This window comes from Cyphomyrmex costatus, unplaced genomic scaffold (genome assembly GCF_001594065.2).
Source record: "Cyphomyrmex costatus isolate MS0001 unplaced genomic scaffold, Ccosl1.0 scaffold474, whole genome shotgun sequence".
Taxonomy (NCBI): Eukaryota; Metazoa; Arthropoda; class Insecta; order Hymenoptera; family Formicidae; genus Cyphomyrmex; species Cyphomyrmex costatus.
The window spans coordinates 1,560,405-1,572,331 of NW_017279009.1; the positions used below are offsets into that span (position 1 = coordinate 1,560,405).

The 11,927-nt window shown below is 33.4% G+C and overlaps 1 protein-coding gene across 1 annotated transcript in view; it reads left to right on the top strand.

The window, feature by feature from the left end:
• Nucleotides 1-1,340: 1,340 nt before the first annotated feature.
• The window catches only part of sxc (O-linked N-acetylglucosamine (GlcNAc) transferase sxc), a 16,096-nt gene continuing 5,509 nt past the window's right edge, over nt 1,341-11,927 (top strand). The window contains exons 1-5 of the mRNA XM_018545167.1: nt 1,341-1,473; nt 5,116-5,266; nt 5,436-5,679; nt 5,978-6,046; nt 10,459-10,655. Coding sequence (XP_018400669.1) covers nt 1,371-1,473; nt 5,116-5,266; nt 5,436-5,679; nt 5,978-6,046; nt 10,459-10,655 — 764 coding nt within the window. The 5' untranslated portion in view covers nt 1,341-1,370. The remainder of the gene's footprint in view (nt 1,474-5,115; nt 5,267-5,435; nt 5,680-5,977; nt 6,047-10,458; nt 10,656-11,927) is intronic.

Here is an 11,927-nt window from a genome sequence, read left to right on the forward strand (position 1 = left end):
TTCTCGCAAATAAATCAAATATTTTGTTTCTTTTTTCTCATCATTTTATTGTCCTTTGTCGTCCATCTCTATCGTCAATGACGATTGGCCGAAGATGGTCGAACGTTGTCGACGTCGAACTCCGAAGACTCGAGTATTTTCTTCGCCAAGAGTTGACAAGAGTCGTGAAGAGTCGCAACTATCGCCATTGTGGCCAACTGTCGCTCAAGGAAGATTCGTAATGGCGCGCGTCTAAAATTTGCGTTAACATATATATCGAGCATATCAGTTATTTGACGTAAGTGCGTAAGTGCATTTGTCACTCCTAGACGCAACAATTCTTCGATTTCGTTGTAACGGTGACCGGTGACGTCGGTGATTCGCCAATTCCACGGATCGCGCAGAGTGTTGTTGGATGTGACCCCTTTCCGTGCATGCGCACTGCAACGCTGGAGAAATCCAGGAATGTATCAATGTACACGAAAACATAGGTCCTATAGTTTTGGCGGGAAGGCGGATTCCAGCTAAGGTACGTAAAATAATATTTACACGTATATTTGTGCAATATGGATTCCAATATTGTTAAAGGAGAGCTATTAAAAGAAAATTTAATAGAACTTTTTAAAATTCTTGGTTAGGTGAAGACATTTTTAAAGAATGATTGGCTCCCCATTCTCAATTAGATACAGCTTTATGTACTGCGTGTAATGTCAGCATTAGGTGTTGTAAAACAAATTTGTTAAGACATTCACAAACTATTAAACATATATATATATACATATATATATGAGATGAAAGGTTTTTTTAATTTTAATGTTTATATGTTTAAACGAATATTTATTTTTTATTTATACAGAAAAATATAAATTTTTTTTTGTGAATACTGATAAGGTTTTTCCCTTATCCTTGCAACAAATGTTGGTATTCTCTATATTTTCTGCCAAGTAAAATATTATATCTGCATTATAAATTTCTGTTTGTTTATTTAGAAATTTTACCTCTTTAACATATATTTATACAGTATAACACTAAATTAGATGGATAGTCTTAAATCATTATTGTTATCAATTATTTTTTATATTCTATGTAACTTTACATTATATTATAATTTTTCTTCACTTCTGTTATTAATTGATTCTTTTTCTTGACCGATTTCGATCTTTAATAACAATTGAAACAAAAAAACAAAAAAAATGATCTAATTCTTACAGAAACGTCAAAATAGGGCATCAGAGAACCTTTACAAGTTCGACATTAGTACAGCATTGACGGCATACTCCCATACGCATGCGCGCATTGGGCACATCTAACAACACTGATCGCGCTTCGTAGTAGTTGGTCTCTCCTGCATCTTCGTCCCCGTCTCTCGTCGAAGCTTGCTCACCGCAGCCATGCAGGCTCAACAGCAACCGCAACAGCAGCAGGGTCACCAGCAGATAGCAGGCACGAGTGTGATACTGAAAATGAACGAGATTCAGCAACTGTCGACCGTCGGTACGTTGACGTCTTTGTAGCCTTTTTGAAGGGTCGCATTTCTGCCCTTGCCCAAAAGGATTTTAACCTGTACTCGTCCCGACTTGTCCTTTAACACTCGTTTGCTCTTTATTCTCTTCTATGGCTGCATGACAATGTAAAAGCATATGCTGCTCCAGCACTTTGTAAAAAAAAATTACGTCTTCACGTAATTTTTAGATTCTTCCCCTTCCGAAGCTTCGATATACATTGATATACATTTCTTTCATTTTCGGTATAGCCATTCCTTAGATAACCTGTCTGACAAGTGCAGTTAAAGGAGATTAATGCATATGCATATGTATGCAATACATGAAAGCGTGCATTACGCGATTAAGCAAACGTGTATGCGTGTACATACACTTGTTTACAAGGCGTCTCACTCACGATCTTAATTCAATGATAAATACTCCATTTGGAGAAACTAATTAGAAATTGATTTTCTTAATTGCCGAGATTATCATTTGGAAAAACTTATACATTATTATCAGTGCAACTAAATTTTAAATTAATATTTTATCAAAGCTATTTCTCACATTAAACTAAAGAAAGAATATGAAGACTTTTTATTTTTACCTCTAAAGCTTATTTTTGCAAAAAAAAAATGTTTTAGTCTAATTGTTTATAATTCTGAAATTGAGACTATTGAAATTTTAATATTTTTGTAAGAAATATATATATACATATACGTTTTATTATAACTTTAATTGTATGACATATATGTGCTGACATTACGTACCAAATAATATAAAAGCAAGTGCAAGTAAAATGAGCTATTACATATTAGGAGCAGTTGAAAAAAAATTATGTTTTTTAAATCATTTTAGAGAAAAATTGTACAATTTATAATAAATATTTCGTATCATCACACACCAACATCCTGTGTACATGACTTGACAAGGCAATTTCACTACCTCAGATTTTAAATCATTATTTTAAATACTAACTGTATGGTTATTACTAATATTTATAGAAAAAACATCATTTAAGGTTTATTATTTGAAGAGAATTTGATGAGGTTTGAACAAAAATTAATATTGATATTTTATGCAAGTAATGTGAAAAATTACGTGTTGTAAATATCATATTTACAGAAACATGTATGTTTCTTCTAAACTCTTATGTCTTGATCTAAATATCTTTGTTAAAATAAATGTAACTCACAAGTATATATTATTTTCATACTTCGCACTTGTTAAATGCAGTAGCACAATCATGTATAAATTGTAGTTTATTTTCCAATTTTATATATTGTGTACCTGGAAACTACGAACAAAAAAGTTAAATGCATTAAAGTAGGATTAAAAAATTGAAAATTTCACGAGTGAAATAATATTTAATGTATTTAAGTTTAACAGATAAGTACATTCTATTTTTAAATATAAAATAGCAATTTCAGATAAGATTTACGTTCGTCCATCGTATTTTTTAGCATGATATTTAGGCATAAAGTAAAAAGAAATAATCTCTACAAAATTCCTTATCCTAATAGCAGCCCATCTTTCTTACTAAATCAGTTTTTTGCAGCTACTCCGAATGTATGTCATTTTTTATTTCACCTTTTATACATATATTATACATTTTTATAGGATAAAAAGATCAGGAGAAAAATTTGGTTTTTTTTTGGTTACTTTAGTAAATGTATTTTTATTTTGACCGGGCACCTCTCAGCAATGTGTACGGCTGAGACTAGAGTATTTTCTCTTCTTAGTTTTTTCATAAATTCACCGGCATCGCATCGTCGGTAAGCTTTGCTATCCCCTCCTTGCGTCTTCCCCTTTTGTTGAACGCGACAATGGAATATTCCACTTGGTACCTATTCCATCTGCCTTCTGCGCTGAGAGGGGAGATCTCCCTTCTCTCTCTCCTTCCTTTTTCGTTGCGATAGCTTCTCATGCCTTGGTCTCCCAGAACAGGAACGTGTATATCGATTAGTAGTAATATAACAATATCAACTCATTTCCAAATGATCCAAGTTAAAATTTGTATCGTATAGTTTCCATTCAAGTTTCAAGGAAGAAAAAGTCATTAATTATCGTAATAGCTTCAATACTACATTTTTATCTAGAAGAGGATAATGTTGTTACGATAATGCTTCCAAGATATTATGTGTTACATCTACATATGTAGATTCGGTTATATTTTGGAAAGACAATAAGGAGTGTATGAGGCTAAACTTGCTCCGTTTTGAAGGAAACCTTTTATGATGAGCGCGACTTTGTTTCAGATAATATTATTTTCGGAATTCTTACTCTCTCGCGCAAGGTTATTTTTATTTTGGGGTGTAATTCTGTTTCCATGTACAAATTCATTTTTCTCTCTTTTCACAAAAATATCATAGAGCGAGAATGATAAGATTGATGTCACATTTAATGAATTTTAATTTTTGCAAACTAAATTAAGTCATAAATCTCTCTGTCTCTCTCGCGCGCGCTCGCTCTCTCTAATTTTATAGCTTTAATTCAGTTATAGAACTCTGTATATTGAGTTTGAAATTGTCAACAATTTTGTTTAAAGCGTGAAATGAGAAAATAGCGTAGCTGTAAAGAAAAATGAATTGTGTGAAATGATATATTCGAGATATTCACAATATGCGAATACATACGCTCCTGAAGTTTCCTCTCACCGCGCCGCTTCTCCGTTCTTTTCGTTCCAATCTGACGCGTCAGTCCGCTATAGCATCGACCAATCCGTTGCGCTGCCCGTACTCCTGTGGACAGGAAGGGTAGTCAGGGAGGGTGGAGGGTGAATTAGCTAGAGCGTACGTGTAGCGAAGCTTGAGGTAAAGCCAAGCGTAAACGAGTGAAGGAGAAATTACATTTACTGTCGGAATCTAGAAACGTTTGTCGTAATTTTTCGGGTTAAAGTGCGTGAGCGAAAAGAAGAAAGTTAGTCGATTTTTTTGTATTTATATCTCTGCCGTCGAAGATGAGCGTGCACGTTGCTGAGAAAAAGGGCAGCGCGCTCAAGGGCTCCAATGGGTTAATCGCGACTATGGACAACGAAAACGGTGATTGGCAGAACGGACAAAATCTTTTGGTAGTCACGCAAGATTCCCAGGGCAAGGAGCTCATCAGCCTAACCGATAATCAAACCATCAATGTGGCTGTCGATACTTATTGTTCGTACACTTCTTGGATATTGCTTTGTCGTGAAAAGCAGCGGGGGTTATTGGTTGATTTGGTTACGTTTTGTAATCGATAAGTACAAATTGGTTTAAATTTGCAGATATAATGTAAATTCTCTCAACGTTAATTTGATTAGATTAGACGTTTATTCTCTGTTGTTTTTATGATGTTATTTTGGAAAATGGGGAGAGACCGTTTTCTTATAAGTTTAACCCTTTATCTCTACTTTAGTCTTATATCTGACTGGGGTATTCATAGAACGTTCTTGAAATATTCTTACATGAAACTAGATACATCTTTTAATGCTGTAGGATCTTTACAGCGAGACACTTATTGAGAGATAACGAGAACATTTTCTATATTTGCTGTTAGATTCTGTGATATTAAATAAAGTGAATGAAATATATAAAGGGGCTATCGAATTAGGGAAATTCTTTTTTTCTAAAGTTCAATATTGATCCACATACTTTAAGTATTATTTTGCTTTTTCTTTCAGGGTTGCTAGAACTTGCTCATAGGGAATACCAAGCAGGAGATTATGAGAATGCTGAAAGACATTGTATGCAGTTATGGCGACAAGAGTCAAACAACACTGGTGTTCTTCTTTTACTTTCCTCCATACATTTCCAATGTAGGAGATTAGAAAAGTAAGAATAACCTCTTATCATATTCAATTATATTTTTAATTATTTTTAATTATAGATACATTATTATATAGAAAGATGAGCATATATTTTTTATACTTTTCTAATATGTACATAAAAACACGTATACATACATACATACATAAAATCATAATCGCTTTGCACATTTTAGATCGGCACATTACAGCAGCTTAGCGATAAAGCAGAATCCATTATTGGCTGAGGCATATAGTAATTTAGGAAATGTATATAAAGAACGCGGACAGCTACCAGAGGCGCTAGAAAATTATCGTCATGCTGTCAGATTAAAACCCGACTTCATCGATGGTTACATCAACCTGGCCGCGGCACTTGTGGCAGCTGGTGACATGGAACAAGCCGTTCAAGCCTATGTTACAGCCCTCCAATACAATCCCGTGAGAAAATCAACATGTTACAAATATATCGCAGTTTTATTATTATTTAAACACAAGTTGAATGGCTTTCTTTAAAGCTGCAGCTTTGTGAAACTGCAGAAGACAAAGTTTTTACTTGTAAGATAAAGCTTTATTCTTTGTGAAGTTATTACGTTAATACGATTTATTTATTGTACTTTGTAATTCAGAAATGCAAAACTTATTCGTTTAGCAATGTTCTCTGTTTCATAACATTTTTTATTTTAAATGTGAAATATAAGTTATACGGAATAATTTACATATATTTTACTTGTTTCAGGATCTTTATTGCGTGCGGAGTGATCTTGGTAATCTTTTGAAAGCATTAGCAAGACTTGATGAAGCCAAGGTATGTTTTGGAATCATTTCCACTAGCTAATAAATTAATCTAACGTGTTTATACGCACATGTTCGCGAGCGTCTTTACTTCGATCAAGCTACAGACGATGGAATCATCGAGTAAAGAATAGCACATTTGGCTCCTTGAATTAATAGATTGCCGCACAAGTTTTTTTAACTTTGAAAGGATATTTATACCTATCTTATCCTGAAAATTATATATTTCCTTAAATCTTAGAAAGAAGGAAATTAATAATGATCAATTCTTTGGGCATCTATAGATCAAGGAGAGTAGAAAATTTGATCATTATATAATATCTTTTGTACTAATTAGCAGGAAATGTTCCGCCATCCTTGAGTCTTTATTGACATTTCTTGACGGAGTACAAATGCATCGCGTATATGTGCACGAGCTGCAGCGCTTAGTTCTCCGCGAAATGAGCGGACTGAACAGGATTCGTTACTACGAGAAGCTTTCAGTCCTTGCCAGGCAATTTGCAAGCGCGGTGTACGATCTTCTATTGTTGAAAATATAAATTGAGCCGCAAGTTTTGAATCTTTGATAGCTTTTATGGTATAAGCATATGAAAGATATTGAGTACGTAATCGCGAGCTCTGTATCCGATTGAATATCGTACACATTTTTTATCCTGTAAAATCGAAAGAACCGCGTTTTATGTTGTAAGCAGAATTTGATTTTTCTGAGCGACATTAAACGATGGTTTTAATGTATAAAACCCTAAACAGTATAATAACTTCTAAATATATTCTAAATATTGTTCCAAATAAAGTATCCTGAATACTTTATGAAAACTTATGAATACTTCTCCGTTGTGAAAATATATATGATACATTATATCAAAACAATTAGAGACTTGATCAGATATTCTAAGAAAGAAAAAGACGAATTTTAAGTTTTTTAAATAATTCTATTTCCTTTCTTTCGTAATACTTATTATAATGTAACATTTAAAAAAATTTGTTAGAGTAAAGAAAAAAAAAGAAATATTTTATAGTGTTTAGGGGATTATTATCAAAGTAACTGAAGAGAATATTCTTTCTAGCGTTGCGCGTTTTGCAGCAACACCAAGTGCGTTTTGACTATTTTGAGGATTTGTAATGTTGCCGCAAATTATAAATTATTTGCCAGTTCCATCTATGTGGATTTTAATTCCACTAAATCAATGCCGATGGTTCTAGCAGCGCGCGAATATAATGAGCTGATTTTATCTCTTGTTTTGGATGTGCGATTGATTGTTATTGCAGCGCACACGCGTTATCACGTGCGTGCTTATTCAACATTTTCATGTGATGATAGAAAGAGAGAGCGAGAGAATCTATAGTGTGTATGATAATAGTGGCGCGAGATCACTTGACCAATTATTTAAATTAAATAGGAAATTATTATACCGCGTTAATCTGTAACGCGGTAATATTTCGTCACAGCGATTTTTGTTTTTAATTCGGAAATAGATTGTAAAATTCATGTAATATATATATACTAATAGTACTATCATCAAAATACTATTCAAGTAATATTAAAATACTATTAAATATTAAAAGAGATATGAAATCGTTAAACTTATCGTTAATCGGTCAAGTGATCTATTTTGCAGCGCGGCGCGGCAACGATCAATGAAGGTGTATCTATAAATGCACTTATATTGGTTAAGCGTATATATATATATATATAACTTTTTACATTTCTTGATTACTTCTAGCAAATAGTAAATCGAGTTCATGTACGATTAACAAATGATTTATAGATATACCCTTATTCGATCCTGAAAATGACAGCAATGAGGAAAGCTTTCCGTTACGCTTCCCGCTATTTCTGAGAACTAGCTAGTATGCTCGTTCATTATTTGTCGAGCTCTTCAGCCATCTATCTGCATATCGATAATGACAAGTTAATATAACGCAACTCTTTCGCACTGTTTTCCATGTAAAGTTTGCTAATTGATAGAATCAATGTAATGTTCACACAAAAAGGAAAGAAGTGCAGTCCATATTCCGCGATCGCGAGAGACATAAAATAGCAGCGGCTGACTGATGAGTTCGACGAAACGTGTCTTTCGCAGGCACGTGAATTATCAACTTGTTTGTGTACACAATAAACAGAAAGTAGAGAAAAAGAGATGATAAACATAAAAGACAAAGATTGAGGCGAAGAGTAATCAGTGAAGAGACATTAACGCAGCTGTCTTATTGTTGTGGATGGGATGATCAACTCTAGGAGGGGATGTGCAGGAGCAATGTGAGGTTGGTCGGTTACCGTGCCGGTTCCTTCGTCAAAGGGTGAATCTGAATCTGGTTATTCAGTAACACACTGTCTCTCGGTCTAAGTTTATTATGAGAGCTTGCAAGCCGTACCTACTGAGTCAACCTACCGAAGGGTACACTGCAGGTAAAGTAATTCCCAAGGCCGGTCTCTAAAACCTTCCAGTCTCTCTCAACTCGTCTTATCCCTCTTAACAAAAAAGTCAAAGGTTCCTCATCCCATCCTGTTGGATATCGCAAAATAATTTTGCAAAGAAAGAGAAAATCGATACGTTGATTATTTTTAGGTTTGTACATAATATTTATTAGTATTATGCAAGTTGCTTTTTTTTATTTCGTTTAAATCAATTTTGAGATTTTATACACAAAAAACTTTTTAATTTTTTAAACATATACTTCCTTTAGCACCGATATATTTATCAATATTAATTTCTTAATTTATCAATAGCAAGTACGTTGTTGCATTTTTTTTTTTTTTTTCTAAATAGGCTCAATAAGCTTTCTTCATTTAATTTAATATTAAATTTATTTATTAGAAAATCTAGATTGCTGTAATTGCGATGGTCCTTGTCCATTTATATTATATTGCATATTGCATATCGGGTATAACAAAGTCATGTATTTTCAACTCCTTTCCTGCTCTTTTTTTTCCCTTTTAATTCCAGGTTCCGCACCTTACAGAGACCGGTCAACTGTAAATGCCCTCTTATTGTTTAGGTACGGATTACTCTATTCAATATCAATGCAGCCCACCTCTCGGCACGCGCGATGATTATCCACGCTGAATCCTTAGAGTCGTCATCCTGTCGTCGGAAGTCTTTGCAATGATTCCTATTTAAAAATCGAATTTGTTCGTTGTCGAATAAAAAGCTTTTGTTCAATCGTGAATTCAGAGACTAAGTCGACTTGATTTTAGCGTACGACTTTCAGTGTGCTGTCGAGTTCACCGGACGCATTTCGGAGATTCTACGTGCACCGAAAGTCGCGCGTTCCAAGATGATGACTCTAGCGCGCACCTTAATACCTTTGGTCCTGGACCTATCTGATTCCCATCCGAGAATGAATTGTTGACTATTCGCGAGGCAACCCTCGTTCATTCTGTTTCCATTCCTTGCCTTTTTCTTGCTCTTATTAACACAAGGAGTGCAAACTTCAAGATAGACAGCATTGGGTCGAAAGAAGAATTAAAAAATGAAATGAATTACGAAGATTGTCAATTATAAAGAAAAATATGATGATATAGCATAGAAATGTTCGCGTCTAACATTGTGAATTTGCGTACACTGTTTTTACATACATATATGGCAATTTCGATATGGTATACTTTTGTTTTCAGGAAATTCATTAAGTGGTCGTAGTAGAAAATTTATTGGTGTGTTAATGCATAATTTTAATGTATGGTTTCGTGCAGGTTTCATACTTCTACAGGCATTTGATTTTATTTTTATCGATGGATTATTGTTTTCACAGATATCTGCCTGGATTTTTGCTTCTGCTAATCATTGATTTTATGATATATTAAATTTTATTTAATTTATCGGTTTAAATGTTCTATGATATATATATTTTTTTGTAATTTTTTTATTATCTTTAAATTATTGCTTTCATATTACGTTAAAAAATGGTTTAGAATTCAAGATGTACTCGCTAAACTAATGGCAGTACAAATTATTTAATCTACAATAACGAAAGATTCGTGCAGGATTAAAAACAATTTTTGTAAAATATGTATTTAAAACTTCTAATAAAAACCTCTAACATTTTTTTATACCTTTCATTTCTTAAAGTCAGTATGATCCCGAAATCTGAAAAAGCAATTATCTATCTCACAAATACAATTATTCGATCACAAAAATCGTTCACATGGAGAGACTCGGACAGCTCTAAAGAGACATCGAAACTGTTCAACGTTTGAAGATGGGACGAAGAGATAGTGAGGAAAGGAAACAGAAGTGATATAGAGTGGCAAAAAATGTTCTTTTTCGTTCGAGATTAACGACGAGAGGATGAAGGGAAAGAAAAGGAAAAGCGTGTGAAAGAGAGAAGCTGCGGCGCGGCGATGGGAGGTCGGGCATACCGCGCGGCGCGCGTCTCTTTGAGTTCGCGAATAAAATCGCTGTAAACTGCATTTTGTTTCTCTAGGCCTGCTATTTGAAGGCGATTGAGACACGACCGGATTTTGCGGTTGCCTGGAGCAATCTTGGTTGCGTGTTCAATGCGCAAGGAGAAATATGGTTGGCGATACACCATTTCGAAAAAGCAGTTGCCTTGGATCCTAACTTTCTAGATGCATACATCAATCTTGGAAATGTATTAAAAGAAGCTAGAATTTTTGACAGGTTTGTTTATGTGCAAATTAATGATTAGTCGTCCTTTTTTATTTTTTGAATAACATAAATTGTAAAATAATGATCTTACTTTAATTTCCACCAATAAAGATTAACTTTAATCTCGGTTTAACTTACTGTTTATCTTTTTCTAATTTTTATAACTAGAAAAAGACAAAGAGTAAATTGAACCGAGATTAAAGTTAATCTGCATTGGTGGAAATGAGCATTAGACAGCCAACTTTATTAACAACATGATTTGCAAATTATTTGCTGTACATTTTCTCGGTAAATGCCAAAATTGCAGCAGAATCTACTAATATGATAGCAGATTGTCTATAAAAATTGAATTTGTCATTTAATATCACGAAATAGCCAGATCATGTTGGATATAGTCGAGGGGCATGTCACTTATGAGTCAACAGTTTTTAATATTAGTAACATTAGAAATCATAATAGAATCAAATGCAAATTATAATGACATACATGAAATTGTATGAATAACGTATTAGTAGAACCAGTGAAAATAAAGAATGCGAGTCGATATGAGTTGTAATCTGGCGCTTCATCATTATAACGTTTGAAATCGTGAGAAATCGCTTGAAATATATTGCAATCGTTTGTTAATATTTATATGACTTGCTTTGACTCGAGAGTGACATACTCCTCGGATATAGTCGGTATCACTCTGCTATAATATTTTGCTTATGAATCATATTTTACTTATGTTAAACAAGAATTTTTTTCTACGCTTGTACATTTACTGTACATTTAATGTATATATGAAAAACATTTAAAAATTATGTATGATGGATTTGACATATCAAACTTACAGTATAAAACAGTTTTTTTTATTTCGATTTATTTGTCGGGATAGTTTATTATAAATGATTCAGATTTGTGAAAAGAAAAATAATAGAAGAAATACAATATTATACGCACAGTATTGATCAACCAACGTCTCGAAATTCTCGTCGTCGTTGGTTTTAAAATCTGTGTGAGATTAAAAATGGCTTTAGTTATTCCATTGATGTATCATACAAAATCATTAATGGCTAGTCAAAAGTCACACAGTTAATTTTGTTTTGAGCAATGTTACTATCTACTGTACTATTCTTTTTTTTTACGTATGTCAGAACATGAGGATATATTATACCTATACATTATATATATATTTTATGTATTTTTCTGCACGTATACGCGAGCGCGCGCACACATTAATTTGCTTTCTCTCTCTCTCTCTCTCTCTCTATATATATATATATATATATATATTTATATATA